At 39.0% G+C, this 27,761-nt stretch overlaps 1 protein-coding gene and 1 long non-coding RNA gene across 5 annotated transcripts in view; one reads left to right on the top strand and one right to left on the bottom strand.

Annotated features, from left to right (window-relative positions):
- The window catches only part of pik3cb (phosphatidylinositol-4,5-bisphosphate 3-kinase, catalytic subunit beta), a 97,419-nt gene extending 79,155 nt beyond the window's left edge, over nucleotides 1-18,264 (top strand). For all 3 annotated transcript variants that reach the window (XM_088346446.1, XM_088346447.1, XM_088346445.1), the window contains exons 6-24: nucleotides 3,525-3,704; nucleotides 3,844-4,011; nucleotides 6,003-6,092; nucleotides 6,260-6,514; nucleotides 6,591-6,687; nucleotides 6,776-6,906; nucleotides 7,194-7,244; nucleotides 8,383-8,571; nucleotides 8,801-8,922; nucleotides 8,992-9,135; nucleotides 9,267-9,366; nucleotides 10,287-10,483; nucleotides 10,560-10,669; nucleotides 10,747-10,825; nucleotides 11,877-12,044; nucleotides 12,133-12,256; nucleotides 13,952-14,097; nucleotides 15,903-16,035; nucleotides 17,332-18,264. In XM_088346446.1, coding sequence (XP_088202572.1) covers nucleotides 3,525-3,704; nucleotides 3,844-4,011; nucleotides 6,003-6,092; nucleotides 6,260-6,514; nucleotides 6,591-6,687; nucleotides 6,776-6,906; nucleotides 7,194-7,244; nucleotides 8,383-8,571; nucleotides 8,801-8,922; nucleotides 8,992-9,135; nucleotides 9,267-9,366; nucleotides 10,287-10,483; nucleotides 10,560-10,669; nucleotides 10,747-10,825; nucleotides 11,877-12,044; nucleotides 12,133-12,256; nucleotides 13,952-14,097; nucleotides 15,903-16,035; nucleotides 17,332-17,469 — 2,622 coding nt within the window. In that variant the 3' untranslated portion in view covers nucleotides 17,470-18,264. The remainder of the gene's footprint in view (nucleotides 1-3,524; nucleotides 3,705-3,843; nucleotides 4,012-6,002; nucleotides 6,093-6,259; nucleotides 6,515-6,590; nucleotides 6,688-6,775; nucleotides 6,907-7,193; nucleotides 7,245-8,382; nucleotides 8,572-8,800; nucleotides 8,923-8,991; nucleotides 9,136-9,266; nucleotides 9,367-10,286; nucleotides 10,484-10,559; nucleotides 10,670-10,746; nucleotides 10,826-11,876; nucleotides 12,045-12,132; nucleotides 12,257-13,951; nucleotides 14,098-15,902; nucleotides 16,036-17,331) is intronic.
- On the bottom strand, nucleotides 17,084-27,743 carry LOC148358470 (uncharacterized). Of its 2 annotated transcripts, XR_015851605.1 has the most exons (4): nucleotides 27,526-27,743; nucleotides 24,204-24,256; nucleotides 20,756-20,859; nucleotides 17,084-20,180 (listed from the first exon to the last, which is right to left on the bottom strand). It is a non-coding gene; the product is annotated as an uncharacterized LOC148358470 (long non-coding RNA). The 2 variants fall into 2 exon arrangements; XR_015851604.1 differs by lacking the exon at nucleotides 17,084-20,180 and having other exon boundaries at nucleotides 20,624-20,859.
- Between the last annotated feature and the right edge of the window lie 18 nt (nucleotides 27,744-27,761).

Raw genomic sequence — 27,761 nt, 5'->3', positions numbered from 1 at the left:
TTTATTCTATTACAATACCATCTTGTCTCAACCAGTCAGCAGTCTTTTTTTTTTTGCAAACAGGTCATTTGTCATAAAAAGAAATCCCACCTAAGACACAAAGGGAAATTTTATAATTTCATGCACAATATTATCGGATGACTTCGAATTGAGTAAATCACTTGTCATTTGACACACAATGCTTAACGAAAGTATATATTATATTTACAACAGACAAACTGAAAAACATGGCTTACTGTTCTTTAACCTCAACCAACTGATTCCAGAGGTTACACGATGACTTCTGAAAGATGCAATGTTGACCCAAATGACTAACAATTACAAACAGTGCAAATGTGTGTTATTAAGTCTGTTTAAATGCACCTGCTCTGTGATGGGCTAAGATGTCTGTGAAAGGAGTCACTGGAGAATAGACAGCATTATGAAAACCAAAAATATACCAAACAGGTCCGGGATAAAGTTGTGGGAATGTTCTAACCAGGAATTGCGACACAAGAAGATTTCTAAACATTTACACATCTCCCGGAGAACGCTGTGAACAATAATATCAAAATAGAGAGCTCATAAAACCTCTGCAAACCTACCAAGATCTAGACTTACCTCTAAACCTTCGGCCCAAACAAGGGGAAAAAGATAATCATAGAAGCAACCAACAGGCCCATGATCAAATTGGGTGACTTGCAAGCCTACACCGCTTAGTCACACTCTGCATGAATGTGTCCTTTATTGAAGAGCGGCAAGAATAAAGCCCTTTCTGAAAAAATACCATAAAAAGGCCCATTTGGCATTTGCAACAGGCCACATGGGAGACACAAATAACATGTGGAACAAGGTCCTCTGGTCAGATGTAACCAAAACGGAACTCTTTAGGCTGACTGTAAAGTGTTACATTTGGAGTAAGATTAATACTGCACATCACCCTGAAAACACCACTTTAAAACATGATGGAGTGGCAAGATTAGAGTTGATGGCCAGATGAATGAAGCCAAATACAGGGCGATTCTGGCAGAAAATCTATTGGACTCTGTAAGAGACCTACAAATGTGACGCAGGTTCACTATCCAACAGGCCAACAAACTTTAACATGAAACGGAACGTACAATATAATCGTGTAAAAATGACCAAGCCAGGTTGAATGCATTTATTTATTGTGTCTCACATATTTTTGAATCTTAAAAAATATTTTGAGTTTTTTATCTATAACATTGAAGTCTGAAATATGGAAATATGTCAAAGAGCACCGTAGATCCATGGGTCAGAACGGTTCTTATGACATTCCCCCAGAATTTTGATCGGAGGTCAGTGAACTGACACCCCTGCCTGTAGTTGCCCGTTCCCTCCGTAATTTACTCGTTTCTTGCCCTGTCACTCGTTTGCCACATTTTTTTTCCCAAACCGTGGAGGCAAATCTTTCTCACAAGAAATGTATTCTATGCCTAGGTAGAAATAGGCAGGAAGTTTTATTTGGAGTACCAGACACAATGAGCAATAATATGGGCAGGAAGTGGTGTTGTTGTAACATATGCACAGTCTTTATTTATTGCGCTCATGCCTTCTTTTAGCGTATTTGGTAATCCTTAAGTACAATGCCTTGCAAAAATGTTCTAACAGCCCCCCCCCCCCCCCCCTTTTTTTTTTTTTTTTTTTTTTTTTTTTTTTTTTTTTTTACTATTCAAACGTACAGTCCATTTTAGGCTTCAGAGAAACTTTTGTCAAGAATCAACAAGCGGGACACATTTGTGACGTGGAACAGTTTTTGGAAATGTTGTAGAAAAACTGAAAAGAGAGAAGAGCAATATAGTACTTAGCCCCCTTAAATGAATACTTTGTCAAGCCACATTTCTGGTGCTGTTGCCTGGAATATGCTCATAACAGTTTTGTACATCGAGAGACTGGTTTTTCTTGTCAATTTTCCTCTGCAAAACAGCTCAAGTTCACTGAGGTTGGATGAGAGAGTTTGTCAACAGAAATCTTCAGCTCTGCCCCAGATTCTAGATTGGATTCAGGTCTGGACTTACACTTGGCCATCCAACATGACTATTCCATTGTAGATTTGGCTTTAAGTCCTGGATCATTGTCGTGTTCGAAAATAAATCTCCCAGTCTCATATAATTTGCAGACTCCAACCATGTGGTGGTCCTGTGTTTGACGGCATCCATTTCCCACTAATTTGCCCCTGCTGAATGCAGGCCCAAATCATGAGCCTATCACCATCTTCTTTGACAGTATAAATGTGGTGTTCGGAGTTGATTTTACGCCAAACATATTACTTTGCATCGTGACGTGAGTTTTATTTAGTTTTCATCTGTCCAGAGAAACTTCTTCCACAATTTTGCTGCGTCTACCAGGTGGCTTGTAGCAAACCTTTTATTGATATATTTGAGAAATGTTTTTTTTTTTCTAGCCAATTAAAAGCTAGATTTGTGCTGTGTACGGCCGATTGTTATATTTGAAACATATCCTCCCACATCAGCTGTTGATTTCTGCTGGGGCCTCTTGGCTGCATCTCTAATTTGTTGTCTCATTGTTTAAGGTGAAACTTTTCATGGACGGCCAGGTATTTGTAGATTTGCAGTGGCCTGATACTCCTTCCAGTCCAATATGATTACCTGCAGATTGTTCATTGGGATGTTAAAAGCTTGGAAAATCTTTTCGTATTCAAATCTAGCTTTAAACTTCTCCAGAATATTATCTCGGACCTGCCTGGTGTGTTCTTTAGTGTTCGTGATGTTCTAAGCCCTTTAAACTGAACCCTATGTTTATCGCAGAGACATTTAAACAAAGACTTGATTACACCCAGGTGGATTCTTTATTGAACTTCAGGAGTGAGTCTATGCTGAATAGGGGCCGAAAAATATTATGTCTCCCTTTTTCAGTTTTTATTTTTTAGAAAAGTATAAGATATTCAATACTTTTCAATTCACTTCACAATTGTTTCCTAATTGTTGTTGATTCTTGACAAAACAAATTCTATGTCTGAAGCTTGAAAAGAGGAAAAAGGTTAGAAAACCACAAGGGGGTCATATTTTTGCAAGACAATTTAATGGTTACCTATGCCCTTGTGCTTTTTTGTCTTGATTTGTTTTGGCATATACATATATGGTTCGATTTAAATTTAAGGATTTGTGTGCCATGCACTTTCTTTGTCACCATAGCAGTTTTGTTAATATGTTAATGCAATCTGTTACATCACCTGGAAATTATAATTCCACCTCACGAATCGGCTCAATTCTAAGCTATATTTAGACTACAACAGTAAGCCTTGCTGTTTCATTCAGAACATTTTGCCAGAACCTTCCATTGAAGTCAATTTGCTTGCACACTTTGTTATCACGTGTTTACAGTCAGTCACAGATAATTTCACCACATGATTTTCTTTCGGCTCTGCCTTCAGCAGTTATTTTCACATAAAATAAACAAACATTAAATCGGCTCATTAAATTAGCTCTGTGTCAAATATTACATTATCTGTCACCACAGTACGTGTGTCGTAGCGATAAATGCCGTTGTTTTTTCTCCTAAAGGATTCTGCCTGTCTAAAAGTGCCTGCATCCTGCAACCCCGCCGAACTGATAGAACTGGCCGTAAGGAAGTGGTTGACCACTCATGGGCATGAGGAGGAGGCTCGGCGAGGACAGTATGTACTGAGAATAAGCCATTGCATGGAGTTCCTCTGCGGTGACCACGCCCTTTGTGAATATAAGGTCAGCAAGTGCATTTTAATGCAAGTTTTATTTTGCACTTTCAAGAGTAATTTTTTTTTCGTTTAGTCAAAACTACAATTGACTTTTCAAGGGCAAAGAACAATCATTTTGGTAAATTTGCATGTATCCTTGTTTGCAGTACATACGAACATGCATGCAGGCGAAGGAGTCCCCGCATCTTACGCTGGTTTCCTCCAGCACAGTTAAGGCCATGTTTGAAAAAGAAATTACTGCTATTGTGGCGGTAGTCAGTCGCAAGTCATCCAACCCACCTTTGCCGCTTCCTCCCAAAAGAAGGGTTCCCATGGTGAGCCATTCATTTTTACTTAAATATTACTGACAATATTGGTAATGAAATGATTAATATAACAAGCAGTCTTTTTCTTTTTTGGTTTTGTGGTCTTTGTTGTGAACAGCGAGGTAAAAATATGATTAGGGCAATAATTACTGTGGCATAGCAATTACTTCAAAGTACACTATTTATTGGGTAATGAATGAATGAATTGAATGAATGAATTGTTTAATTTGTTCAGTCAATAAATGAATCAATCATATTTTACATCAAACAAGTATAAATGCAACTTGTACACTGTAAGTGATACATTATCACAAAACCAGGGCTAGTTGGGGGAGGTGAGTTTGCCATTAATAAAAAAAATACAGTGGGGCAAATAAGTATTTAGTCAACCACTGTGCAAGTTCTCCCACTCAAAAATATTATCGAGGCCTGTGATCGTCAACATGGGTAAACCTCAACCTTGATAGTTTTAATTTATCAATGTTAACAATTGCAGGCCTTTCTAATCTTTTCAAGTAAGAAAACTGGCACAATTGGTAGGTAACTAAATACTTATTCTCCTTACTGTACATCAGTTCGATAAAAGTGTCTATTGTGCCATTTCTGAAAAATAACTTCTTTTTGGCATTTATGTTTCATTCCCAATTGCACAAAGTCGAAATTATGATAAACTTTTGTACGAAATAATCAATTTTCTAGACAATTCATAAATTAGGACGTGCGTGCGTCCGTCCGTCCTTCCTAATTTATTGATTGTCTAGAATAGATAGATATAAACAAACTCACGATATACACCAGGGGTGGCGAACATGTGGCTCTTTGCCTCATCATATTTTTATATACTGTGGCTCTTTGCCTTGTTTCATGTTTAGTCTTTTTTGTTTGTATTGAGGGTGGACACTTTCCTTGAAATCAACACAAGAACAATACTTGTTGTATTGTAAGAAGAGAATAATATGTTTTTAATTGTGTGTGTTTGTGTCTGTCTGTCATGGCAGGTCAGTGCGTGATATGGCTCTTTGACTCTCACAATAAAAAAAATGTCGGCTCTTTGTGTCAAACTTGTTCGCCACCCCTGATATACACGTTTATTATTATATTTATAGCAGGCTTACATCATAGCCAACACTATTTCTTGCAAGATAACGATGATCGTTTGTGAGTTTTCTTTATTTAGTCTTTTTTTTTTTTCCTTTAATCTTTTTGTTTGTTTTTGTTTGCTACCTTTCCCCCCCAAAAAACCTGCTCAGTTTGTCACTTCCATGTTTTCTTACTGCAAATATAGGCAAGTATTTGGCAACCTACATCACCATATAAAAATCATAAAACGTGAACACAGATGTTGAAACATGTGCAATTATGTAAACCAAATACTTTAAATCAACTTGGTTGGTCGGATCCTTCAACCACACGGGTCGTAGGTGCACCATTTCCTGTGGGGTGTCTTGGGCAAGTACAGCCTGGCGACTTACTACTGGTAAAATTATTTAGATGATTATTTAAAGCAAAATTGACTAAAGGAAGCTGCAGTTATACATTTGTGTTCTGTTATCACAGATGTTGTCGGTTGCAAAAATTCAGCCAGAGTATTGGTGCGGACTAGTGTGCTAGTCTGTCAATTGTAACTGACAATAAACTGGACCATTTAATAACTGGAAGTGGCATCGAACCGCGAGATGACGAACTGCTGCGCTAAAATTCTGACGAAGACATGGTTAATCTTATCTATCCCGGCTGACGCTCAAAGAAACTGTGCGGGTCAGATGTATCGACATTTCGTTCTGTATACACGTGTACACGAATGACAATAAAGTAAATCTGAATCTGAATCTGTAAGATACACCCATTAGGAACTTCAGTCTTGAGTTAACCCAGTACTCATCTTTTTATGAGTGCTTAGGCGCAGGCTCATAATGTATGTATCACTTCTGAATGATTGTATCCGTATTATAGATAAATATTGTAGTGCTGTATTTATTGTAATTTTTTGTTTCCTGAAGCAAGCACAGACTTGTGTGTGGGACGTGCCAAACCCATTTAAGATAGTTCTCCTGAAAGGAAGCAAGGTGAATGCAGAGGAGACTGCTAAGGTATTCTTCTTTTGTCCGTATCCCTAACAATTACTTCCAATGCATAGTTTCTGCCTTAAAAAAGCAATGGTTATATGTTGGGTATAATTGACACAAAATGAACATCAGGATGTATATCTAAATGTATTTTATTAATTTAAACCTAAATTCTTTGTAATGATGACCAGGTCCAGGTCAGGGCCGGACTTTTTCACGGAACAGAGTTGCTATGCAAGCCTGCCGTGAGCAGCGAGAGCAACGGCCGTTCAGAGCACACATGGAAAGAGAGCACGTTGGAGTTTGAGATCTCTGTTTGTGACCTGCCACGAATGACACGCCTTTGCTTTGCCATCTATGCGGTTATGGATAAGGTCAAAAAGCAGAAGTCTACCAAAAACGCCCATCTAAATAAGTACCAGACAATTCGTAAAGCAGGAAAAGTGGTAAGAAGCCAGAAGATAGGCAAATATTTCCACTTGTTTTCTTAATTTATTTTAACGTATTTTTTATGTGACATAGCACTATCCTATAGCCTGGGTTAACACAATGGTGTTTGACTACAAAGGTCAACTTAAAGTGGGGGATATCATCCTCCACTGCTGGTCTTCATTTCCTGGTATTAATCTCATCCTTGTATTCCATAATGTTGTATTGTACAGTAAGTCAACTTTGCTAAACAATTTTTTTTTGGGGGGGGGGGGCAGATGAACTTGAGGAGATGCTGAACCCCATTGGAACTATCCAGACCAATCCATTCACGGAAAACGCCACAGCTCTGCACATCCATTTTTTGGAATACTCTTCGCACCCCATCATTTTCCCTCCCTTTGACAAGGTTAGACCAGAGTAAGGCTCAAATTAAAATGCAAAGCAAGTTTTTCAGATTTTAAATTCAATAGCATTTTAGAAACTCATTTCTGTTTCATTTTAAAAGCAGTATGCCGCTTTGTGTGTTTTCAAGGATTTTAACACATTTCAAGGCAATGTTGTACATATGAGATCAGTGGATATTGTGCAGTTACAACATAACTGTTTGGCCATTGGAACTCTCGCTGATAAAGAGCTATACAAATAAATGTGTCTTCCATATATGTAGGTGACCTAGTCCATTTCTGCTTACAGATCTTGGAAAAAGCAGCTGAGATCGCAGGAGCAAGTGACTGTTCCCCTATTGTGAGTTAAAGTGCAACAAAATAAAAGTTGTATGTGTCCAGCCAAAATACACAAGGAGACATGAGCAATGATGCTTTTGATACCGTTCTTATTTCACACACACACTCTGAAACTCTTCTCGCGGATCCAGTCTTAATGGGCACTGATTTCATTATTCTAAAAGTCATGCCTTAATTGGAATTAAAATGTCTTGAATTCCATTTTCAAAAGTCTTAAAAATGTGAACACATTGATAAGATTTCTATTTGTTTGAACTAAAAGGATTTTGTAACATTTTTCAATTGTCTTTTTTAATAATTCACCAATTTAAGTTTGAGACAACATGGCGTGACCAAAATAACGGAACTATCAAAACAGTGATGTGGTTTCAGTAGGGCCTTTCACAACAGAGGCATCACTTAAGCCTACCAACAATACACATAGCAACTTGGGACACAGACGTTTACTTTGGACCATGGAAATGTATAAATCTTAAGTATAGTGGCTATAAGCTGTGCCAGCTAATGTGTACTGGGCACCATGTATTGTTTGCAAGAAGTGTATGTGTTTCTTTTTTTTTTGTTTGTTTCAATTGTTTGACTTTTTTAAGTGCCTTTTAAAACCAAGTCGGCAAAACAAAGTCTTGAATTTATCTTGCCTTAAGCTGTAGAACCTTGTTCTTTCTGTGCGTGTTAAATAACAGAAAAAAAAACTGATAAAAATATGGAACTTTGAATCCTTACATATCGCCTTAGCCAAAGCCCACCCCTGAACATTGACATTTTTTACATAATACTGCTTTTGGCATGACTGAACTTAACTGGTCAATGGAAGATCCTTTGAATACACAAAATTTACCAATGGGAGGGCTCCTGTTTATACAAATATAGCATTATGTTTATGTTGCAGCCAGCGAGGTGGTACAAAGTCTGCAAAGCTCTGTGATTTTTGATATTTTTAACGAACTGGATACCTTTATTGTGGTGCCTGAGTTTTATAACCCTTTGGCATTTTGCTTTAAGAGGCGATTCACAATACATACAATTCTGCCATCTAGATGTTTTCCATGGCAACTACAATCACTATTGGCCTAATTATGTGTTGTTATGTTTGTTTGTTTTTCACTCATCAATTGCTTTTATTACAAACATTTTTTAAGGGTCGCGGAGGCAAGAAGTTCCACATTGAACTGAAAGAAATCATGGAACGGGATCCTCTCTCTCAGCTGTGTGAAAATGAAAAGGACTTGATCTGGACACTACGCTACGACTGCCGTGAAAATTTTCCTCAATCCTTGCCCAAGCTGCTGCTCTCAGTAAAGTGGAGCAAACATGAGGACATGGCTCAGGTTTGCTCTAATAACAAAAAGAAAAAAAGTAGTTGTAAAGAAAAGCATCATTCTACTAAACTGGGAAAAATGTGTTTGGAACATACTATTCATTTCTAATGTGATAAGTTGGAAAAAAATTATTACTATGATACAAAAGATTTGAAGTGGAACACAAAACTCAAAGCAGTGTCTGCCCTCTGCTGATGTTTAAAAGTGACAAATATTTTCTTTCATGTGTACCTTTCAGCTGCAAGCATTACTTCAGATTTGGCCCAAACTGTGTCCAAGAGACGCACTGGAACTTCTGGATTTCAACTATCCAGATCAATATGTCAGAGAGTATGCAGTTCGCTGCTTGCATGATATGAGGTAGGCATAAATATTAGTTCAATTTAACCGCCAGTCATCTAACATCGAGTCATCTTTCCATTTCTAAAGTAATGAAGAGCTGTCACAGTACTTGCTACAGTTGGTGCAGGTGCTGCGCTATGAGCCCTATTATGACTGCGCCCTTACCCACTTCCTGTTGGAACGAGCCCAAAGAAATCGCAAGATTGGGCACTTCCTTTTCTGGCATTTAAGGTGTGTTTTATTTTTATTATTATTACTTATTTTTCTAAAGTGTTTTTTCTCTGTGTTATTTGCTAGATTTCTAAGAACATTTTTAAGATAGTAAAACACTTGTTGATTAAATGTTGTCTTGCTGTCAAAAGGTCAGAAATCCACATGCCTGCTGTTTCAATTCAGTTTGCGCTCATGCTCGAAGCCTACTGTAGAGGCAGTATCCCTCATATTGAGGTTCTAAAGAAACAGGTACAGTGTTTTAATTGATTTGCTGCATTTTTTAATTAATTTTCTATTCCTAAGTTTCTAATGGGACTTTTTAAGAATTTAGTTAGAATTACTGGGCCTAAATAAATAAAATAAAACTGTTTTCAACTCGTATTTATAGCTTGTCACACCTTCTTGCCCTTGAACCTTTGCCCTCTACTGCTCTGACAAGTCAGTCCTTTGGAAGTTTTCCTACTTCCTTTTCAACCCTGTCATGCATTAACCACTTCCTGTTTTAAAAAGTGCACATTACTGGGCTTTCATCATATTGCTGTCACTCTGTATTTAAGGAAAAGATGTAAGGTGTTGTGCTTGGCTTTTTTAAAGGATCAATAATATACCGTATTTGTTCGCGTGTATAGCAAAATTTGTATATAACCCGCACCTTTAAAAATTTTTTATCAAAAATTGGCTTGCAAATTTATTTCACTGATCGCGGCAGTAAAGGCGTCAAATCCTAAGCTCTTGATCATCAGTGACTTTCATGACACATGGAAAGACATCCAATTTTATCTCATCATCACACTATATTTACTCATGTTACCGGAGACGAACGGCACTATGGGTAAAAATAGTGTGGTAAGGAGATAGTCTAATGCCTTTTCGTATGTTATCTGTATTACTGGTGGTCCAGTGGTTAGGATTCAGCGCTCTCACCGCCCCGACACCGACTCACCTCCTGTTGCCAGCGATTTTTTTGATGGATTAATCAATGTATTAATACGGTTAACCCTCGTGCATAATGCGCACCCCAACTTTGAGTGGTTATTTTTGGGGTGGCAAAAAAGAAAATTGTGCGTAAAAGATGAATAATTTGAACTCACAAATGCTGATGATAGAAAATGTAGACATTAAGAAAAACAAAGCATGATTGACCTTGCATCTGAATATTTTTCGAATAGGTTGAAGCACTGAGTAAGCTAAAGTCAGTGAATGAGCTCATAAAGCTGGGAACCATGAAGAACGCTCGGGGTAAGACAAAAGAGGCAATGTTAACCAAGGAGGCCATGATGACCTGCCTAAGGCAGAGCGCCTACTCAGAGACACTTTCTGACCTGCACTCACCTCTGAATCCAAACATCCTGCTGGCAGGCATGAAGTGAGATAACTTCACACATTGCCAGGCTTTCTTTTACTGTTATCACCTTTTAACACACTCAATCATTATACATCAGTGTGGAAAAGTGTCGCTACATGGACTCAAAAATGAAGCCACTGTGGATCGTTTACAACAACAAGCTGTTGGCGGGGGACACGTTGGGAATCATCTTCAAGAATGGGGACGGTAAGAGAAGTCAAGAGGAGGGCATTACGGTTTTTATTAAAGTTTTCACTTTTTTTCTTATATTTTCTCCAATACAGACCTACGACAAGATATGTTGACACTGCAGATTTTAAGGCTAATGGATTTGCTATGGAAGGAGGCTAATCTTGATCTCAGGTGAGAGCTTGTTACTGTCTTTCTTTTGGTAGTTTGGTCTTACTACAGGAAGAAAAGGGGGTCTCTGCTAGCTGGCTCTAGAGCAGTGGCACTTGAATATCATGTAATCTTTGCCTCAACCACGTTAGGGTTACGTAAAGCTACATGAAGTACTTGCATATTTATTTTACTCAACTAGATGGTGCTCTTATTTGACAAATAATAATAATAATAATAATAATTTCCTTTGTATTGTCATTCTTTGTAACAATGGCAGTGTAATGGAAATTTGAAAACTTTATTCTGCATCTTTAAACTAAGAGTAGTTAAAAACAAACAAGTGATCATCTGTACCTGTAATGCAGTAAACAAATTCTGTCACCATCAGTATAATGACAACACTACCACTTTACGTGTTAGACTACCGCTTTTCCCCCTTTAAAATTGCCTACCGATTTAAAAAATAAATTTAAAAATCTACCACCTTTTCAAATATAAACGAAAACAAAGACAATCTTGACTTGAGACTACTAAAGTCTGTGGCTGCTTTATTTTGAAGCGAGACAAAGTATAAATAAATGTGTATGTTTGCATGAATAAACGCCTACAACAGATTGGTTTTCCATTTTGGTAAAAGTTTGCCACTTCAGGTTTTAAAAAAGCACATGTTGTTTGTTTTATTAATATTCTGGAAATGGATTGTGTTTCACCAGAAAAAATATAGTATTTGGTTTGCCAGCTAAGCACAACATAAGTATTTTTCTTTACTTAATCCCCAAAAAAGTTTCTGAAATCTGTGCGACTGGGACTTTGCTTGAGGGATTCGTATGTTTTGTCATTTATGTCAAATATTTTGAAAGAGACCATTTCAGACCAAAACGATCAGGAAATGTGATGTTGTGTGATCACATAAGCATTACTAGTGTCATCCACATAGAGAAACCAGGTTGTAACGTGAGCGGTTTGCCCCTGCGAGCACTTTTATTTGTCAAGCAAGCAACTTGCTACTCCTTGATGTGATCGCACAGACGTACATCCTTAAAAGCAGCATCTTTCTCCCCATGTCATGCAGGGTAGTACCATATGGTTGCCTAGCAACAGGTGACCGGGCAGGGCTGATTGAGGTTGTGTCATCGGCTGACACAATTGCCAACATCCAGTTGACCAATTCCAATGTGGCTGCGACTGCTGCCTTCAACAAGGACGCTCTGCTAAACTGGCTCAAGGAACGGAACTCCGGGTAGGATAGTGCCACAGGGTGACTTGTTGCCTAACTTTGCTCAGGTGTTTTCTAAGGAAAAAAATGCACTTTTGTCGATTTTAAACAGCGATGCTCTTGACCGAGCTATTGAGGAGTTCACCCTTTCATGTGCAGGCTACTGTGTAGCCACATACGTCCTTGGCATTGGGGACCGCCACAGTGACAACATCATGGTCCGCAGCACTGGACAGGTTGGAAAAAGGATTGTGTATGGATGGATAGATAGATGGATAGAAATGTATATAGATTACAACATAGTGTCAAACTCATCTGAGCTTGGGGGCCACATAGTAGAATAAGTACCATATTTTCCGCACTATAAGGCGCACAGGGTTATAGGGCGCACCCCCAAAAAATAGTTTTTGGTCCTATATTTTCCATACATAAGGCGCTACAATGGGAACGTCGACAAAACAGTCAGATAGTTCCGTCAAATGTATTACCCCCTTAACATTCCGAAAGCTTGCAAAGAAGCAAATACGTGTCTCAGACATGTACGGAAACCGTGTCTGTACGATGTCACCAATACCTCAAATGCATCGTTCCAAATATCATTTCTTAGTTTCCATTTTATTTTTTGCTGGCAACTGTGTGGACAGCAAAGTAAGAATTTTATTGTGCAGGGAAACGGGGTTCTTTACTGTGCATATGACAATAAACACTTTGAATTGAATTTAGTTTAAAAATAGACTCATCACAGAAACATCAAGATCGTTCTAAAACAATATACCTGGAAAATATAAAGCCGCATAGCTCACCTAAGTTCTCTTGCAGCCATCACGTTCAATAATGATACGTAACCATGGTCTTCTTACAACCGTGAGTGTAGTAAATCCAGGAGAGTAAATTATTTACAAATACAGAATAGTAAAAAAAAATTTTCTCTATGCCGCAATTGCAGGCTTTGTTTCGCCCCTTTAGCCTTTGCGAGCCTGTAAATGATAAAAAGGATCCGCCCCCTTTGCCTCCGAATAACTTTAGCCAATAGTGACTGATTCAAATGATGATTGACACATTGGTTAGGAAATGAAATGCCGGTATATAAATCCCAGCATACACCGCGGACTGCTTCGCCTTCGGGGGGAAATCTAGTCGGCGGCTGCTTGCCTTAGTTGCAAGACTTTGCAACTTAATATTGATCCATATATAAGGCACACTGTATTATAAGGCGCATGGTCAGCTTTTGAAAAAAGTAAGGCTTTTAGGTGCGCCTTATAGTGCGGAAAATACGGTACTCAAACAACGCCAGCAGTTAGATCAAAGATAAATAAAGAGAACAAGGGAGAGAAAAAAATGGAGAAGGTAAAAGAAATGGAGAGAGAAAACAGAAGGAAAAAAACAAGAGCTATAGAGTGAAAGAAAGCAGGTGAGAAATGGAGAGGGAAAGGGTGAGAGAAAAAAGGAGAGAAAGAGTGAACGAAAAACAAAGAGAAAAAGGAGAGGGATAAGAATAGAGAAAACATTGTGAGAAAGAAAGGGTGAGAGTCAAGAGAGAGAGAAAGAGGGAAATAAAAAGTGGAAGAAATGGAGAAAAATAGGAAGAGAGAAGATAACGGGAGAAAAAAAAGGGCTAAAGACTGAGACAAAAAGAGAAGGAAAGAGGGAGAGAAATGGATCAAGTAAAAGAGAGGGGAAAAAATGGTATTACAACCACAGTTGCTTTGTGACTGGCGACTTACTCAAGTGGACTTTTTAAACTGCAGTTGATTTTTTACTCTTGTGTTCAAGCGTTGTCTCGGTGACTAGATTCAATCTGTTGGCGGGGCTGATGTTTGACACCCCTGGATTATAACGTAGACTTCAGTGTCATCAAAGACTAGTAAATACATGTTTTCAATGCAGGTAGTTAAGTTTATTCCTCTCTTGCTTTTGTTTGTGCCCGCCAGCTTTTTCACATAGACTTTGGTCACATACTGGGCAACTTCAAGTCAAAGTTTGGTATAAAGAGGGAGCGTGTGCCTTTCATCCTCACACATGACTTCATCCATGTCATACAGCAGGGAAAAACGGGTTACACTGAAAAGTTTGGAAGGTATGTATCACTTGTTTCCTTCATAATATGAGTTGTATATATACCGTATCTTCCGGAATTATAAAGCTTACCCCCTCCAAAATACTCTTTTGTCATATGATTTCCATACATAAGGCTTTCTCTTTAATTCGATAAAGTGCATCGAATTATAACTGTGGTTAGAGCTACTTTCTTTTGGTAGTTTGGTCTTACTACAGGAAGAAAAGGGGGTCTCTGGTTCCCAGCTTTATGAGCTCATTCACTGACTTTAGCTATTTTTTTATGTATAACTTGCGCATTTTATACACCATTGAGCATTTAATACACATTGTATGCACTTACCCTTTATCAGTGCAACGATTGACCGTCGGAAAATATCCCCCGATCAAAAATAGTGATGATATGTTGGGATGACCTGACAGCAGCAATTTTGTTTTCTTTATATTTAAGTAAAACCAACAAAAAACGAGGGTTTGCATGCATATATACACTCCGTGATTACCATAGTAAACGAACACCTGCTAGAACGCTACCGCAGAGAAACACAATAGGCTTAAAAACAACTTTGGAATACCATATTTTGAAGCATTTAGAGTCAAATAAGACTAAAAGCAAAAATTGTAAAAAGATTCAACGCTTTCAAAGGCACAAATCGCTATCAGCGTTGTGCATGTGCACTGGACATTGGTAGGACGCCTATATGGACAGAATCTTTCTGGTACATAAGGCGCACTGGGTCATAAGGTGCACTTTCAAGTTTCTTACCAATTTGGGGTTAGGGAAAATACTTTAACATTCTTTTGTGTATATCATTTAATGAAATCTACATTCAAAAAATAAGCGAAATAATTTGCTCGTTGGATTACTGTTTTTATCCAAGCAAACCTCTATTATAAAGAAAATATTATTGCAGTACGCGCAGCCACCAGTAGATGTCAGAAGAGACTGGTAAACAGTAGCAGTTTCTGTCAATTGTTATGTCGGTGTTAAAATGCTTCTGGGGTTGGTTGGTTGGATCCCTTGACCACAGGGGTCTTAGGGGCACCATTTCCTGTGGTGCGTCGTGGGCAAGTACCGCCTACCAGTGTTATGCCGAGAAATGCATCCCTGCCGAGATTTTCATCCCCTAGCTACTATAACCACTTTTCTGGAATGTAATGGCGAACATATAACCAAAACCACTTCGTCTTGCATTTGTTGGGAATGTAATACAACTTAAACCATTCAGTCTTTGTATTTGTTGTGATTGTAATCGAACGGTAATACACACCGTATACAAATCACTTTGGAGAAGGTAACATGTTTATTTTGCCTTATTCTATTCAAATCGCTTGTATTGAAACTGTTATGCACTCTACCATAAAGCTTATTTCAGCATAATAAGCTTTACGGTAGAGTGCATAACAGTTCTCAAAAGTGATTTATATACGGTGTGCATTACCGTTCGATTACGTTCACAACAAATACAAAGACGGAATGGTTTAAGTTGTATTATATTCCCAACAAATGCAAGACGCAGTGGTTTTGGTTATATGTTCGCCATTACATTCCCGAAAAGTGATATAAAAGTGAGATAAAACGAGGTATAAGTGGTTGTAGTAGCGAGGGGATGCAAATCTCTGCAGGAATGCATTTCTCGGCATAACACCAGCACCCATCCCTCTCCAGGCCAACATATGTTTCCACCCACTTCCGAATCAGGGACCTTTTTCGTGTTTATACTTAATATTTTCTCTCTGTATGAAATGATAGAAATCTGTAATATCACTGTTAATTTTAGTAATGAAGGACATTACTGTGAGAATGTGTATGTTTGTGTGTTGCAGTTTTCGTCAGTACTGTGAGGAGGCCTATCTGATCTTAAGGAAGAACGGAAACCTCTTCATCACGCTCTTTGCTCTCATGCTTACTGCTGGCCTGCCGGAGCTCACTTCAGTGAAAGATATCCAGTACCTAAAGGTGAAATCGATGGGCATGCAAGTATTGCTGACAGATCAAAGTTGCCTTGGCAAAATGAAATAACACTAAAGAAATAGTGCAGTGATAAGAATTATTCTTAGTTTAGGTGGAATTGTAAGTAAATTACATTGAACTACTGCGTGTTTTTGCGGTGGAAGGTTACGGCATTTAAAGCAATGTTTATGCAGGTACACTAACAGTCCTGCAGGGGGCAGTGTTGTCCTTTATTATGTTTAATGTACTGCATAGCAGTTGTCCTCAGCCAATTCTGTACCACGAACCATTTTAATGTCTTACAATGTGTTCACCACATGACCCGAGGGCGGCATTAAACATGTTTGTAGTTAAGAGTAAAATAAAAAAATATATACCTAATGACACAGATTTCAAAATCAACAACTTTGATAAACGATTGACAACAGAAAGAAAAGAGGGCTTAGGGGGAAAAGGCAGCGTTCATCTTGGTCTGGTCCCCTTATCAGTCCAAACAATTGTTTACATTGCTCAAATCATGTAACCAGGGGGGGGTGACTGGGGACTCAGGGAGAACATGGAAACTCTACACCGGGAGGCTGGTAGCTGGAATTGAACCCAGGACCTCTGAACTGTGCTAATGGCAACACACTCTGGTCGCTATTGTGATACAAAACGTCACGTCGATCCACTTACCAAGTAACAAAAACACATATTCACCTAAGTAACCACCTCCGGCGAAAAGTGCGTTGGTGTTCTCTGTGTGGTGTTCTCAACATAGGGATCCATGTATCCTCAAACTTTGTTTTCATGGCGACAAGTTTATAATCTTTGTAACATGACGTAGTGTGCTCCAGTTGACCATTCTCCACTCTGATTGGCCATGAGATTAAGAATTTGGTTTGATTTAGGCCCTGTATCTTCCATGGGTGGGGCAGTGGCACCACCTGACAGGCAACTGCGACCACCCGTGTGAACGACACTGATTTAGATCAGGGTTCGTACAGGTGCTTGAAATCTGGGAAAATGCTTGGTGTTATTGAGGTTGTTTTGGGTGAAGTGCTTAAACACTTGAAATGCTTGCCATGTTTCTCGGCGGTCTGACTCAAAAGACCACGCATTAAACTTTGAAAAAGAAAACAAATTGTCAAAGTGATGCCAACACTGTAGCTGCAATTGCAGTAGTTTGTATTGCGTTGTCATGTGAAACGGCATTGCCCTTAATTGCATCAGGACAGCTTGAAATGCATGTGAAATGTCCTTATTTGAAAAGTTTTTACCTCTTTGTAAACAAAATATTTTTCAACGTTCCCAATCCCACAGGATTCCTTGGCGCTGGGCAAGACTGATGAGGAGGCACTAAAACAGTTCCGTCAGAAATTTGATGAGGCGTTGAGGGAGAGCTGGACGACCAAAGTCAACTGGATGGCCCACAACGTTGCCAAAGACAACCGCTCCTAGAGCGGCACAGACACTTTGAAGGCAAAGGTGCCTACACATCAGGTTTAGGGTGAGAGATTTGACACGTGTAAAATTGAAAGGACATCTGGCCTTACTACTTCCTGTGCACCTTCAAGCATTCCTCTCTTAAAGGACAAACAGGAAGTCCAGCGTATTAGTGGGACTGTAAGAACCCCATTTCTCTGGGTAGATTGTATTTTTGTATGTATTTCCTTCTCTTTGTTCTATAGTTGTGAGACCTTACGGGAAGTGAGCCTTTTGTTTATATTTTTAAGTGGCTTTCGTTAGTCAAATTGGACCTTAAAACACTGCAACGTTTTAGGAGGAATTGTAAGATGGTCGTTTTTCTCTTCCCGACCAATTCCAACCAAGTTTAGAACAGTTAAAAGATATTATTACAAAGAAATAACCCCCCACGCAATGAAAATTGGTCATGCTGAAAGGAACTTATGCAAATGTTAAGTCGCAGACTTTTTCCATAAATGTGCAATTTGGCCCGCCTTTCAAGAGTTTTTATATGCAACCTCAAGATTTTGACACCTGTCAATAAGCTGCCTCTGTGTAAGTATTTTGTGCAATATCCATCTATAAGTGTATCAACTTGTATAAACCAGGCCTAAGCCTATTTTTTATTTTATTTTTTTGCAATTGCTCCTCTAGCTATAGAAAGTCTTAGCCACTGGATATTATTGATTGACAAATGTACAGATGTTTTTTTCTTTTGTTTTTTGTTTGCTTTTTCCTTCTTTTAATCCAGTTTATTGATTAAAAGTTGTTTTTCTCTGGTATGTTGAACTTGACTTGGGGATTGTGTGCATGTGTTGCAATTTGTAAATCTGCCGTAGTTTTCAAATCTTAAAGTAACCAATGAACATTCAAACTTAAATAATGACAATCCTGGCCAAACCGCTTCATCTGAAAGCGCTTAAGAGTTTAATATGGGTTACAGAAACAAATGTGCCTCAATAAAGAAGTACAGTATGTTTATTCAAATGAATATATATGGTCTTGTATAATGAATGTGCAGTACTTGTACTTCCAAAACATTACGTGAAGTAATTTTGAAAGAGTTTGCTTTCTGGATGTAATGTAAGACGCACTGCATAAAGAAATCTGCCAATTTTTTCATGCGTTTAATTAACTTGATTATACTGTATTGAGTGTTACCCAAATATATATATATTATGTCTGTGTATAATTTAGCTTTTTATACAAGCTAGACCACAACTAACATTCCAAAGTATTCTTTTACCAATAGATATAGTAATTATTTGGTATTAAGTGTACTTGCCATCTGTAATGATAAAAAAAAACACCTCCATGAATCTTGTATCAATAGCAGACATTACAAAGAGGATTTCTGGTTAGATAATCATGACAATCAGGTCTGCCTTTTAAAGCTCCACGGCTGCCCACGTGGTGACTCACTTGTTCAGAGAATTCCACCCACCTGTGAGTGGGGATGCACAAAGGCCGGTTCTAATGAAGGGTGGGATAGATGTGGTGTTATTAAAAGACGAAATATTGAATGGAAGGCACATGACATAGCTTCAGCATGGATTAGAATTGGCCTATAAATTGGCATCCATGGCGTAAAGGGCAATGTCCCTTTAAGTGGGCCAGCTCACTTAAAGGGACACTGTGTAAATATTTGGCTACTAGACGTGGCTTTATTATGAAGTGCAGGGGTTGCCAATCTTATTAAAGCTAAGAGCTTCTATTCTGTTACTGAACAGTGCAAAGGGATACCAGTTTGATATGCATTTCGAAAATAACATCATTACTCTGTCAATACCAGGTTTTATTACTATTTGTATAGGTTAAAACGGGCACAGTCATCCATCAAACATCATGCCAGTTAGAAATCAAACTACATAGAGACATACAATGAACCATGACATATTTCCAGAACTCGTCCACGGGGATACTTAGGCGGTGTTTGGGGGCAACCGAAAATGAGTGCTACATAGCCCATGGAAGCATACAAACTGGGGCAAGTCAAAGTGACCACACCAGACCCATTTCTCTTTTTGTCCAGGTTTTTGTGGTACTGAGAGCAGCAAGATGTCAACCCCCTCTAGTGAGCCCCATATAAAATTTTAGACCTACACTTATTCTTTTAAATGCACATTTATATGATCATGTATTATTGTATTATTTTTTTTTTAACTTGGGACCTCAAAACTGCAGCACATGTGCAATGCAGTCTTCAACTGTGCCGCCCTAAAAAGAGTGATTTTTAAAACAATGTAATACATTGAGCAGCTGAATTTTTTTATCCTCAGTGCGTCTCAAAATCAATTTACCTGGGATTGAATCCAGCCTGCAAGAGAAAAATAATATGCACTTTTAAATATGTCTAGTTGATGTCGCTAAAGCCAGGCGCCACTCTCAAATCTACTGGAGCTGAATTTCTTTTCCTCTCTGTCCCTCTTTTTCTCCCTCCTCCCTCTCTTTCTCTTTGGCCCTCTTGGTGGTTGCCCTCACATAGTCTCTCTTTCTTGCCCTCTCTCTTCACTGTCTCTTTCTTGCCTTCTCTCTTGGTCTCTATTCTCTGGCTCTCTTCTTTCTCTTCACTCCGTCTCCCCTTCCTCTTTTCTTTCTTCTCTTGCTGTCTCTTATTCGGCTCTCTGTCTCCTTGCTTTCTCTCTCTCTCCTTCTCTTTTCTCTCTTTGTCTCTGTTCTTCGAGATGATGTTCTGTAATGGTTAGCTGCATTTGAAACAGAATTGTTCCTCATTTTGAGATTCGCCTGACTATTTAGCACAGAGGTAGCATCCATATCAAACTTGCAGAGGCCGCACTAACAATTATCTTTTATATTGAGCTGAGCGCTTAAAAATACCATTAGTGGGACACAAATGGCCTGTGGGCTGCAAGTTTGGGACCCCTGCCTTAAAGACATACTAACCAACCATCTGTTTTATGCGTTAGACTACCGCTTTTCTCCCTTTAAAAACACTTTTTTAAATCTAAACATCGAATATTATTTATAATTTAATTTATTATTATTATTATTTAAGACTAGTATTTTAGTCCATGGTTGCTTTATCTTGAAGTAAGACTTTGTGTGTGTGGATAAACTGCTCAAACAATCACATTAGATTTTTCTGTTTTGATAACGTTTACCACTTCTGTTTTTAAACAAGGACATGTTTTGTTGTTTTGTTTTTTTTTTTTTTTTTTTTTTTTTTTAACTTTTGGAGGTGGATTGTGTTTCGCGCGATTAAATCTACTGCTTTTCAATGTCAAAGTGTTAGAATGTATGGGTAGGGAGAGAAGAAGACCTGGGAAGATCTTGGAGAAGAGCCACTGGTCCTCCGCTACAGATGAGGTAAAGGAATTGGCTGGAAATAGGAAGCTTCGGTCTTACCCGCCCGTTCTTCTGCCCCTGCAATTTAACACCGGCCGGATGAGTGGAAACGAACGAACGAATGAATGGATGCAATCAGGCGATAAACAAAATAATTGTGCAAATTCTGGCATTTGGTTAACAGGTAAGTATGTCACTGATCTCATATGTACAATTTGCATAGTTACATTTAGCTGAGGGTTTTTGAAAACCAGTGTGATGGTTTGAACAAAAAATATTGTGATTGCTTAATTGACCCTTGGGCCCCCTTCCTGAATTCTGTGTTTTTTGCTTATGTATCAAAGGTTTTAGATCATCAAACCAGTTTTAATATAACGCAGACAATCCAAGAGAATACAAAATGCGCCTTTGACATTTTGATTTCATTTAATTAGGCCTAGATTTTATTTGTGTCTATCTGGCACTATGTGAAAAAGTAATTTTCCACATTGGCTCAAAAAAAATTAAGGATCTGGAGTGGCCAGACCAAAGTCTGGATTTAAATCCAATTGAAATGTGGCGTGGCAGTTCATGCTAGAAAACCCTTCAGTATGGCAGAAACTATTTTGTAAAGAAAAGTGGGCCAAAATCCATCCACAGCGTTGTCAATGACTCATTACCATTAATCGTAAACGTTTGATTTCTCTCTTTGATCACTCCTAAAGGTGGCTCAACTCACTATTCACAAATACTTATATTTAGATGCAGGAACTCGGAATTGAGTTTCATCCTGCACGACAGGTTGGACAAATTCACGGGCCATATCTGATCAATTATGGGTAAGGAGGTAAACTACTTTTGTTTAGCCTATTGTGTACTGTCTTCGCACACAAGTAAAATAAAGCACTATGTGGTAAAACTATTTTTTAGGACTTTTTTTTCAAATACAAGACAAATGTCACTCGTTACTTAACCACGTCTGTCGATAAGTAGTTTGATTTATTTATTTGTTTACTGCCTTGAATGTCTGGCCTGGCAGACTAAATTACTCAATTTAACAATTGAGCCCAACTAATTTTGTAAATAAATAGACCTGCATTAAATGGTTTTGACATTATCAGGAAAAAAATGTTTTCTCTGTTGGTTGGTTTGTTGGATTCCCTAACCGCTAGGGTGGTAGCGGCACCATTTTCTGTGGCATGTTTTGGGCAAGTACAGCCTGGTGGCAACAATAAACCTATCTAGCCTGGTCACATCCCTCGAGAGGGGTGACCGACAGCAAGACAAACACATACAAAAACAAATAAAATAAAAAAGGGAAAAAGTAGCAAAAAACACAAAAATGTTTGGACCATGGCCAACCCAAATGCCCAAACACCCAAACAAAGTTAAGCACCTCGGCACCCAAGTTGGTCATGCTTTTGTCCCTCCAGATGAAATGGAACACACGAAAGCGGCCATGTCACTCGGGTCAGGGTGATACAACACACTCTTCTGTTCAACAGCAGGGCCCGATAACTTTCACTGGTTTACCCCTACCGCATCATACCTTGCCCATCCCTTAGAACTAGTCCAAACATCCCACTATCCTTTTACGCCTCTCTACTCATTCCCATCACCAACAAGAGCTCTAGCTTCCACTATATTTAGACCTCTTTCCTCCAGTGCACTCATATCAACCTCCCATGTGTGTTTTTGGAATGTGGGAAGAAACCTACACAAGCCCGTAGAGAACATGAAAAACTCTGCACGGGGAGGCCGGTGGCTGGAATTTAACCCTGGACCTCCGCACTGTGGGGCTATGTGCGAACCACCATGTTGTGGTGATATTCTTGATAATTAAAAATAAACATATGAGCATAATTAAAAATGAATGGCAAAATCATGTCATTACAGGAAAATAAAAACAAAAATGGTCAAAATATAATGATTATATATACAACAGTAAATACAGTACTGGTTATATATGTATTTTTTTTTTTTTTTTACCAACTGTCCCCATTTTTCTTTTGTGTGTCTGAAACAAAAATGCGACACTTTCTTGAAGTGTAAATATCAAATTTAGAGCTTAAAAAGAGACCTAACATTTTGAAAAGAAAGAAAAATAAATACAGTAGAAATACTGCAATAAAATAAAACTAAAGATTTACTACATAAATACAGTGATACTACAAATATTTAGCAAAAATTCTACTATAGATATACTACTGCAGAAATACTACGCTGCGAACCCTTTCATGCCGGTGGAGTAGTTCTGACGCTGTGTTGTTCACATTTTTGTTTTACCTTTATTTTAATCTAGCGGTATTCATCATATTTAAGCCTATCCTGTCCTTTATGGAGGAAAATATAGATTTTAAAATGCTATCATTTTGATTTGAAAACATTTACAAGCATGAAAAACTGACTGGTTACGCCCACATTCCAAAAACATGCACGTCAAGTTTATTGGCCGGTCCAAATTGTCCCTAGGTGTGAATGAGCTGGTGAGTTGTCTATGTGTGCCCTGGGACTGGCTGGCAACCAGTTCATGGTGTCCCCTGCCCACTGCCTGAAGATAACTGGGATGGGCTCCAGCATCCCCGCGACCCTATTGAGGATAAGCGGTGCAGAAGATGGAAGAATATTACATAACCCCAAAGGCACATATACAGTTATTTGAGAACTACTGTTTAATGGTATCAATTACCTACACAATGTACAAAATGTAACATTTGATTTAAGAATTTGGGTGATTTTGGAATTTTACATAAAAACAAAACCAACAAAAGAAAGTTAACTGATGACAGTAAAAAAATAATCACTCACTTTTCCCAATATGAGTTTCATTCTTACTTGTCTGTGTAGTTTGTATCCTTCTCAATGCATTGTAGGACTAGTTTATGAATACACTACATGAAACGGCAACATCAACTGGTTGCACAGTGTACCTTTAAAAAAGAATTTAAGAAGGCTGGTGACCTTGTCGTTTGTCAAGTTATATGCCATCAGTAATGTTAAATTTGCTCTACAGGGGTGTCGGACTCGTTTTAGTTTGGGGTTTACAGGGCAGAAAGTCACTCGAATGGGGGCCAGACTAGTAGATCAGATAGAAAAAAGGACCTGCAAGAAAGAGGCAGACAAAGAAAAAGAGAAGAGAGAGAGAGAGATCGAAACAGACAGACAGAGATAAGGATAAATAGGGACAGAGGAGGAGAGACGGAAAGCAAAGAGACAGAGTAGAAAAAAGTGAAGGAGAAAATAAATGGTCTGCATTTATATAGCGCTTTTCGAGTCAATGAAGACTTCCCAAAGCGCTTTACAATGTGCTTCACACTTACCCATTCACACACACACTCACACACCAATAGCGGCCGTGCAGCCATGCAAGGCGCCAAACTGCATTAAGGATTCAGTGCCCAAGGACACTTCAACATCTAACACGGAGGAACCTGGAATCGAACCTGCGATTTCTTGATCCCAAGACGAGCGCTCTACCTCCTGAGCTAATGCCGCCCTGGAGAGGGAGAAAGAAGAGAGACAGAAAGTGAAGAGAGACAAAGAGGAAAAAGTGAGAGAGGACAGAAAAAGAGGGGAAAAGACAGATAAAAAAGAGGTAAATATAAAGATAGAAAAAAAGAGATAAAAATAACGAGAAAGAGAAAAAAAATCCAGATATAGCTGCTTTGGGAGTGGCACCTGATTTTGGCGACATAAGGTGGACATATTTAAAGGTGCATCTCATTTTTTCTCTTGCGCTACTCTCAGCCTTGTCTTGCGGGTCTGATGCGGGTTTGACACCCGTGCTCTACACACACGCGGCCGACTTTCCAGGTCTCATGATCAATTAAAATCTGAGGATTTTCTTTTTCTTCACAATAGTAATAAGTTTGGAAGTGATAGACCTCCCCACTGTGTTTGAGGCTTTTCGAGACATAACCTGGAAATTTTTAGCATCTCAGTATGATGCTGCTCAAGTGCAAGCGGTGGGAGGAGGTGGATGTGAGAGAGTGGCGCTAAGTGGACCCCCAGCCGGGCAGACAGCAGGGAAGATTTGGTGACCAGACATTGGCACTTACTCAGCAAGCGTGAAACTATATTTGCGAGATTTACATTTTTGGCTTTCTTGGAGTGTAGCATGTTGTGTTGTGGCTAACGTGTCAGCATGTGAATTCTAGTCTAGTAAACACAATATGGACTTTAGTATGCAGCATGACTCATTCGGCAGAACTGCAACAGTTGATTGAAATGAGAAATGCCATTGTAAGTCAGTGGTCCCCTAACTACCTCCACATTTGGTCCAGTGTTTTGCAGAAATTTCCTACCCTCTTGATTCGTCCTACCGTAGGCTGATCTGACAGCCATATCTGCTTAAACGTATATTGAAGCAGTTAAGGGGCAAATAAGACAAAATCTCATCTCATCTCATTAGCTGCACCGCTTATCCTCAACAGGGTCGCGGGGGTGCTGGAGCCCATCCCAGCCATCTCTGGGCAGTGGGCAGGGGACACCCTGAACTGGTTGCCAGCCAATCGCAGGGCACACAGGAACAGACAACTCGCTCGCTCATTCACACGTAGGGACAATTTGGACCGGCCAATCCACCTGAAATGCATGTTTTTGGAATGTGGGAGGAAACCGGAGTACCCGGAGGAAACCCACGCAAGCACGGGGAGAACATACAAACTCAGCACAGGAAGTCCGGTAGCTGGATTTGAACCCACACAGGACGTTCCCGAGACCTTAGAACTGTGCCGCACACGCCCTAACCACTGCGCCGCCGTGCTGCCCCAAATAAGACAAAAACAAATTCTAAATACTCAAAAATACTTTAACTGAATGTATCACCGCTTTCAAAGGCACATATATTGGAGATCATAATTACAGAACAACTTATCAAATAATAAATAATATTTAAATAATACCATCTTCACTGATCGATAGTTTAAGGAAATTTTGTTGTGTCTATAACCTTGCTCAACAACATTGTTTTCATAAAACGACTTAAGGCATTTCTCAGGGGGATAAAATTGGAAAATGAAAGAAGGTGAAAGAGCGGTGGTTCTAGGAATTAAATGGACAGGTTTCGATTCCAGGCTCCTCAGTGTTATATGTCAAAGTGTCCTTGGGCAACACACTGAATCGCTAGTGCCCCCAATAAGCAGGTAGGCGCCTCGCATGGCTGACTCCCTATTGGTGTGTGAGTGTGTGTGTGTGAAGTACATTGTAAATTGCGCTTTGGGAAGTCTTCATTGACTTGAAAAGTGCTATATAAATGCAGACCATTTACCATTTAACCATTTCAAGGCAGCGGAATATTGCAGACATTGCGTCGGTCACATTTTTGTTTTGTTTTACTTCTTTATTTTTCATCTAGCGATTTTCATCATATTTAAGTTTATCCTGTCCTTTATTACAGAAAACAGCCTTGAGGGTGCTTGGGTTGGATTATAGGGTGATTGAACACCCCCAAAATCATGCCTGTTATGATTGTTTTAAGATGTTATAATTAGGTTCACTAAACTACATGTGCCATTCTCAAGGTTTTCTCAATTTCCCTCATCCAAAGTTTTTCATTGCCCTCATATAGGTTTCAGATCAGGGGGTGTGTAAGGGTGGTCTGTTCAACCCTTTGAATTTTTTTGTGATTAAAGGCTATACAAATAAATATGACTTAACTTGATTTTGAAATTGTTTTAAATTATATCTGTGGCTTGTGGCTGATTTTTTTCTTTGGCCTTCTATCCATTTGACGTATTAACAAGTTCCCCTAACATGCGAAAGGTCCCCGGTTTGAGACTGGGTGAAAACATTTGTTGGCCTGGAGAGGGATGGGTGCCACCAGGCTGTACTTGCCCAGGACTTGGTGCCCCTACACCCCTAATGATTTTAGCTACCCTGCATTGGCTCCCTGTTAGCTTAAGATGTGATTTGAAGGTTCTGTTGGTAGTACACAAAATCATGCATGGACTTGCTCCCTCACATCTTTCAGATTTAATTTCTCCATATGTCCTGGTCCGGAGCCTTTGCTCTGAAAATGCTGGTCTACTAGTGATCCCAAGAGTCAAGAAGAGATCCGCAGCCCTGGTGCTGTGGAATGCTCTTCCCCCTGAGATTTGATCTGCAACCTCAGTGGAAATGTTTGAATCTAAGCTTAAAACACACTTCTATTCTATAGCATATGAATAACCTATATTTTATGTTGTGTATTTTTTGCCCTCATGTCGGTTTCAGATCAGGGGTTGTGTAATAATAGTCTGCGGTTTGCAATGATCTGTGGTCCGTGCAGCCCTTTGAGACCCTTTTGATAATAGAAGAGTCTAAAGTTATGTGGAAGACGGGCCTCTTATAATTTGGCTTCAACCTGTCATTCATTTTTTTCTTTTCAGGTGATTTCTTTATTTAAACATGTTTGTTGCAACATGATTAAAAAGAGAAAAAAAAACGAGCAGAAAAAAATACTTTGACACCCCTAGTAAATTTGCAGTAAACCTCCACAGTCACGTAGGCACATTAAAAGTCCACATAGTAAAATGTTTACCTTACTAATGAAACATTTGTGTGACACTGTCATTCCTCAAAAAAAGCATTGGCTCTCCTGCCCCTCCCTTTCAGCCCCACGTGGAAACATTCTCGTTATGAAACAACTTTAAATGGCTGCATATGGCAGAGTTATTAAAAACCACACCATCATAACAAACTTAAAAACGGATTTGTTTGTACCCGTTCGTGTTTAACTTTTGATTAACATTTTTGATTCGCCGCTCAGTTTTAGAGATAAGTTACCTGCAAAGGATTGTTGTCAACAGAAACTCAGTTGTCACTATGCAGCCCACGCCGTGGGATGTTTAAAGGCGAACAATCAACTTGATGTGCAATTCTTCGTAGACTATCGATCATTCGGACTTGTATGCCTTTATGTAATTGCCACTAGCAACGCGTCGTTTAGAAGTCACAACTAGCCGGCTCACTCCACGCGAGACACGTAACATGGTATTCCACGTGCGGAGGTTGGCTTGTTT

Source organism: Urocampus carinirostris, chromosome 10, assembly GCF_059441175.1.
Source record: "Urocampus carinirostris isolate Australia breed hairy pipefish chromosome 10, RoL_Ucar_1.0, whole genome shotgun sequence".
Taxonomy (NCBI): Eukaryota; Metazoa; Chordata; class Actinopteri; order Syngnathiformes; family Syngnathidae; genus Urocampus; species Urocampus carinirostris.
The sequence above is the reverse complement of the archived record's forward strand: the minus strand, read 5'-3'. Positions and strand labels throughout refer to the sequence as shown.